This window comes from Amborella trichopoda, chromosome 2 (assembly GCF_054954075.1).
Source record: "Amborella trichopoda isolate Santa Cruz 75 chromosome 2, AtrichopodaSantaCruz75HAP2 v2.0, whole genome shotgun sequence".
Lineage (NCBI taxonomy): Eukaryota > Viridiplantae > Streptophyta > Magnoliopsida > Amborellales > Amborellaceae > Amborella > Amborella trichopoda.
In genome coordinates, this window is record NC_142337.1 from 15283756 (window position 1) to 15290877 (window position 7122).

The 7122-nt window shown below is 34.5% G+C and overlaps 1 protein-coding gene across 1 annotated transcript; it reads left to right on the plus strand.

The window, feature by feature from the left end:
* Positions 1-3018: 3018 nt before the first annotated feature.
* Positions 3019-3636, plus strand: LOC105421046 (uncharacterized). Its single transcript, XM_011626929.2, has one exon. It carries the CDS (start codon positions 3019-3021, stop codon positions 3634-3636), a length of 618 nt encoding a protein of 205 aa, XP_011625231.2.
* Positions 3637-7122: the final 3486 nt, after the last annotated feature.

A 7122-nucleotide genomic window follows, 5' to 3' on the forward strand; every position in this document is an offset into this window, starting at 1 on the left:
ATATAACATTAAGTACTTAGTAAAGTAATGAAGATTTCACAAATAGTAACACATGTGATAAATTCAATACAAAATTAATTGGTCTATTAACATGTTAACATGGTTTGGGATAACTTTAAGAATATGGGTAATTAAAGACCATTTTTAGAATATCTTAATTTCAAAAATCATTTATTGAGTACCGACACCTCTACGCGCTTGGTAAGTGTACCTCCACTCAACCAACAATAGAACACTCTCAAAACCGCTCCTTGGTGGTGCATTTTAATTACATACATTGTATCTACATTATCAACCATTCTTGGGTAAATTTTGTAAGAAGATTATGTTATTACAATGCACGCTAATGAGATTCCAAAACCTAAATATTCCATAATCGTTTAAGACTAAACAGATCATGATGACAAAGGTAATTAAACACATGTAAGAGTGGAATCCTACCAAATGCATGTATTATGCGTTTATGTTGATCTTATCGTATACTATTCTTAGGAAGTGGTCGTGCTGGCTAGTTGGTGTATAAAAGACTTTTTCAATAACTTTCTATAGAAATTTACCAAAAAGAATACAAGAGATGAATTATTTAACATTCTACTTATTTCTATTGATTTAATTTTAGAAATTCATCAAATTTTACATAATCATAAGTGAGAATAGTTGACATTTTGGTGTCTTTTAGTTGATATTTTTTGAGTACTATGATGAATTTTCTACTTTCAATAACATATTTTCCGTTTACAAAACACTTTAAAAAATGCGACTAGATCCACGCCTATCACCTAGGATCCACTCTAAAATAGAACAATGTATTGTTATCGTAATAATAAAGAGAGAGCCAACTTTGGATTAATTTAATTTGCATGGTCTTCATTTAGGATCATTTTTCACATATCTATTGTCATGTGAACCTTTGTTTTTATTTACTTTTTTATGACCATGAATGAAATAAATTCTCTATAAACCTTTTTGATCAAAGAGGAAAATCTCTGTAGGAAAATCTTTCTACTACCTAAACCTTTCTGGTCAAAAAAGGAAATCTTTGTAAGCTAAAATCAAAAGATAGTACCACGTGTGAAACCTCACTAAAAAGATCATTATATTTTACAAAGTTCTATAAATTATAAATTTAGTTAAATCATACTCGAGGTTTCCGTTGTGCTTATTTAATTATGATGCAAACTACTTTTCATAATTCCCTTGTCTTCTATGTCTTTGTCCACTAGGTAATTCGACCTTCATTTTAGAAAATAAGATAGGCATATGAACAGAAAAAAGAAAAAGTAAAGGCTTTTATCTTATTCAACCTAAGTAGCAGTAGCAAAAAAGCAAACAAATAGATTGAGGTTTGTTTGTTACAAGAGATGCCAAAATCCCTAATACATTGCCTTGTCTGACTGGTGATTTTTCCATACAAATGTACCATTTCCTTGATGTTTGTATGAGATTTCATATTCTAAGTTGCATGTGAACTCATATAAATGGTAGTAACTATGATTCTAGTGTCACTTTTAAATTTTTTGAAAACAGAGAAATACAATTTAATGAAATGTGCCACATAAAAAGTTTGTTCTCAATAATGAATTGTAGATGCGATCTACAATACTATTAATGTGTTGCAAGCATCGTAGAGTGTAGGACCTTTAGCAAATGCAATTATATTAAAAATTTCACCTAGGTCCTCAAACTATGATGGAGTTGAGTAACTAGTTCAAATATAAAGAGTCAAAACAAGATATATAGGGGCCAAATGGGCAAGGCAGTGCTTGACTAATATCTGCATACAAATAATACACCTTATGCGTCAACTACGCTATTAGATGCATTTTATTGCAGATACAGCTGATTAGTGGTTGGTGGAGAAAGAGCCTCAAGTACTAAATAAGAAAGCATTTCTCGTGGCAATCAGTGAGGAATGTGAAGAAGAAGATGTTGATGAGAAGGGAGGAGGAGGGAGAGCAAAAGCAGGCCCACTGACATTTGAGCAATTTGCTGGAGATGTAGGTAGTGCTACACCTGTTGAAGGAGAGTGAGAAGGGGGTATGGGAGGAAATGAGAGAGAATACGATTATAAGATAACTAATAATGTATATACAAAAATAAAATGTACAATTTTCAAGCCCTTTATTGTCATTGTATATTTGTATAGGGATCATGTGCGCTACAATAAATTTGTATTTGTATATAAACCCTTTTAGGGTTTCATTCCTTGTTAATCAGTATTGATTAAGATTGCTTCTCTCTAGACTATACCTCAGCTTTTCATCTTCTCAAATCTAATATGCCATCAACGCTACAAAGATCATGTCATCTCTTCTTTTTTTGCTACTTATAGATCGCTCTTTTTGTGAAGGTCCGTAATCAAATTAATTTTATTTTCATTGAGAGCAATCATCGATCTCTCAAATTTTCATTACAAATTTTTATTGCAAATTTGTAACTTTCGTTGCATCGCCAAATTTGCAACCCTATTGCCTTTGTTGCCTTCATTGCATATTTTTGTTGCCTTCGCTGCATATGCAATTTTCACTTTGAAAACCTTACATTGCAAACTTTTTGTTACCCTCTCTCTCTTTAATTTTGTTACACTGCAAATTTTGTTACCTTCTCTCTCTTTAATTTTGTTTCTCTCGCTCTCTATGATTTCATTATGCTCTTGGTTGTCAATCTATCCCCTTTGATGATAAATAGTAGCGTTTCCCTTTTGAATGTGTGGTATAGTAGATGGATACGGTTGAGAAGAGCCCAAGTCTTCCATACTACTGCACCATCCTCTAAATTCCTATTCATAAGATTTTTGTGGCGCTCTTTGCATTCCTTAGGTTTCTGGAATACACACGTGAATTGTAAGGTTGTGTTACTGCCTCCTTAAAAAAGACATGGTCAAAGTAAATTTTCTTTCTCTCTCTTATCTCGTTTATTATTATCATTTTTTTTTTCCCTTTGCAAATTTTTTTATAGAGTAACTTTCTCTATAAAAAAAAAAAAAAAAACCATTGGAGTGCAAAGGTAATATAGACAATGCTACTATTTAATGTGCGTCTTAATGGGAAGAACTACTGCTTATGGTCTTTCCAAATGAGACGTTTTCTCATGGGACGAAAGTTATGGGGCTATATTGATGGTTATGTTCCCCAGCCTAAGAATGAAAATGGGCGTAGTGATTGGCTTGTCATAGATAGCTCTATTATGATATGGATTATGAACTCAGTTGCACCCAAAATTGGGCACAACTTCACGTATAAATCTAATACCAAAGCATTGTGGGATTATTTACAGAAGATTTATTCTCAAGCAAATACTGCCCGTCTGTATACCCTTGAACATAAGAGCATGAAGACACAACAAAGGGACTCATCAATTCAAGATTATTTTAATACTCTTTCATATATATTGAATGAGATGGACTCAATGGAGATAGAGCCACCCAATGAAGTTGTTACTAAAGCACGAAATCGGTCTCGTTTATTTCACTTCCTTATGGGGCTGCGATCGGAGTTTGAAAGCATGAGCGCATCAATCCTTCATCGTACTCCCCCTCCACCATTAGATGATTGCCTCTCAAATCTCCTTGTTGAAGAAACTCGTTTAAGCTGTTTTGAGGTTTCAAATCCACATCACAAGATGTCATTGATGTAGCTTAGCCACGTCCAATTTCCTTAACAAAGATATCAATTATGTCCAAGTGGATTGTTACATATGCAAACAAAGAGGCCACATGGCCGATGTGTGCAAGAAGCGCATGTCTTGTAATTATTGTAAGAAGCTCGGACATGTAATAACTGATTGTCGAAAACGTCCTCAGGTACGTGGGAAGCCTCTTGTACCTAGTTAGATTCAATGGGCTGCAGTTGCCTCCATTCCTAGTCCCACCTTGCCACTTCCAGTCACTCTCATCCTGCCTCCACATCTGTTACTATTGTATCTATACCAGATCTTCACTCTATTGCAGGTTTTAGCTGTCATGGGTTTTCAGGTAACTCAAATCCTTTATCAAACACTTGGATCATAAACTCAGGAGCATCAAATCATTTGACAGGACAACTTTCGCATTTATCCTCAATAAACCTCATTCTGAAAATATGACTTATTTTACTGCTAATGGGTTTCCACTTCATGTTACCCACTCTGGTAATACCAGTGTCCCTGGTCTATCTGGTAACTTCTTAGCATTGAAAAATGTTCATCATATTCCCAACCCTCCTTTGAATTTAATATATGTTGGCCAGTTAGTTGATAACAAATGTCTTGTTTCTTTTTCAAATAAAAGTTGTGTGGTGCAGTATCTAACAATAAGGAAAATGATTGGGAGAGGCACTAAGCAGGGTCGGCTTTTCACAGTTAGTTTCAGTAAAGCTCCTTCCCATCTTTCACAAGCTTTGCCAATTTGTAATCTTTCCCCTTCTCCTCATGAAATAAATCAATCAAATTCTCTTTGGTATGTTTGGCATTGTAGGTTAGGACACCCACACTCTCAAAAAATGCTTTCTCTTTCAAACTTTAGGCTTTTACTTGTTGTCTTCTCTCATAAAAAATTTGATAAGAATATTGTTTGTGAGAGTTGCAAGTTGGCAAAACACTTGGCTCCACCTTTTCCTCATAGCAATAATAAAAGTATCAATCATTAATGTTTGGGGCCCTACTCATGTTCCTTCAATTAATAGATTTTCTTATTATGTGATATTTATAGATGATTTTTCTAAATATACTTGGATTTATTTTCTCAAACACAAGTCAAGTGTGTTTAGTGTTTTTAAAGACTTCCATAATATGATAAAAAATCAATTTGAGAAAAACATTAAAGTTTTTAGGTCTGATTCTTAGGGGGAGTATCTATCCAATGAATTTCAAGTATATCTTCGTACAAATGATATTATTCATTAACGTCCATGTCCTCATACCCCGGAACAGAATAGAGTTGCTAAAAAAAACATCGTCATATTATTGAAACCACTTGTTCTTTTCTTATTAGCTCTAATTCCCCAAAGAGTATTTGGGCTGAAGCGATCGATGTCTACTACTGTCTATCTTGTTAATCTTCTTCCTACACAGATTTTGCAAAATGTGTTACCATTTCAAAAGTTTTTTCAAAAACCCCCTGAGTATTCACATTTACATGTATTTGGGTGCACATGCTTTGTGCTTTTACCATCTTCTACCCGTGATAAACTCTCACCTAAATCTGTCAAATGCATGTTTGTACGTTATCCAACAAATTAAAAAGGATATCGTTGTTTTGATCCTTCTATTATTCGTATTAGAATATCCTGACATGTTACATTTTTTGAATATATACCCTTCTACCAACACTGCTCACACGCTAATTCAACCACACATGGACTTGAGTTTTCTTTTTTTTCTAGTTTCGATATTCCTCCTTCTCATTGTCATGAAAATCAGGGATTGTCACATTCAATAACTAATGAGCCATCTTTGTCAAGTGTTGATCATATATCACCTCCAGTTGTTGATCCTTCTACCGGTCCTCTTCACCTTCGGCAGTCAATTCGAAAGCTCGTTCCACCTTATCGTCTTAACTTCCCAATAGTTAGCCCATACCATACTTATTCTCCTGCAATCATTACTAATCCATTATTTCATGAGCCATCTTCTTATTCTCATGTATCTAATCTCTAATGCTGACGTATAGCTATGAATGATGAAATTGCAGCTTTAGAAGCAAATCACACTTGGGATTTGGTCTCATTGCCCCAAAAAAACATGTCATTGGTAGTAAATGGGTTTATTAAGTCAAGTTACGAGTTGATGACACTGTTGATCGGCACAAGGCCCGATTAGTTGCTCAGGGTTATGCCCAGAAGCATGACATCGATTATGAAGAAACTTTTGCTCCAGTTGCTAAGATGATAACTATTCGTACTTTTAGTGCATTCACATCTATTTGTGAATGGCTGATATAGTAGATGGATGTAAAAAATGCATTCCTTAATGGCAAATTTCAGGAAGAAGTTTACATACATCAACTACATGGGTTTGTTTCTCACAATACGTCATTGGTTTGTCAACTTCATAAAGCAATTTACGGTCTCAAACAAGCTCCTAGTGTGTGATTTGAGCATTTTTGGGCTATCATTCTTGCAACTGGTTTCACTCAAAGTAAACATAATCACTCCATGTTTATTCATACCACAACACATAGAATTTGCAATTATTTTATTATATGTTGATGATATTCTTATCTCTGACAATGATTTCACTTCCATTAAGGATGTGAAGCTACGATTGCAAGAAGAATTTCGAATGAATGATCTTGATGAAGTATCTTATTTTCTTAGCCTTGAGATCTCTCGCTCTAAATGTGATATTTACATCCATCAACAGAAGTATGCCCTTGATCTTATTTTCAGTGCATGAATGATACGAAGGTTGTTGATATAACCATGGAACTCTATGTTAAACTTTCTATAGGTGTTGGAGATCCTCTTCCTGAGCCTACGATGTGTCACAAATTCGTCGTCGGCTCTATCATCTATCTCACTATGACTAGCCCAGATATTGCATATGTTGTCCATGTTGTAAGCCAATTTGTTTTAGATACTCGACGACCACATCTATCAACAGTTCATTGAATTTTACCTTATGTTTGAGGTACTTTCGTTCGTGGATTATTCTTTGACTCCACATCCTCTTTAAATCTCAGTGAATATGTAGATGTAGATTGGGCAGGTGATCTAGATACTTGTTGTTCTACTACAAGATATTGTGCGTTTCTTGGGTCATCATTAATATCATGGAAGAGCAAGAAACAGGAAACTGTTTCCAAGTCAAGCACTGAACGAGTTTGGTATCGCTATTTCAAATACCATACCTTTATATGCAGATAACCAAAGTACAATTAAAATTGCATGTAATCCAGTTTTTTATGAGCGAACAAAGCATATTAACGTAGATTGTCATTATGTTCGTGATCGTTGACTTAATGGTATATTATCTCTCTCTTGTGTTTCTTCTACTACGCAAACGGCTGATATTTTCACAAAATCTGTTACTCGGAGCCGCCATGATTTTCTAGTGGACAAGCTAATACTTTACTCTTGTCCGCATCAGCTTGAAGGAGGGTAATGCGGTCTACACTAAATTTGTATTTTTATATGAACTTTTTTA

Bases quoted from the DNA above. Each gene is read 5' to 3' on its own strand.
- LOC105421046 (XM_011626929.2), top strand. From the start codon at position 3,019: ATGCTACTATTTAATGTGCGTCTTAATGGGAAGAACTACTGCTTATGG.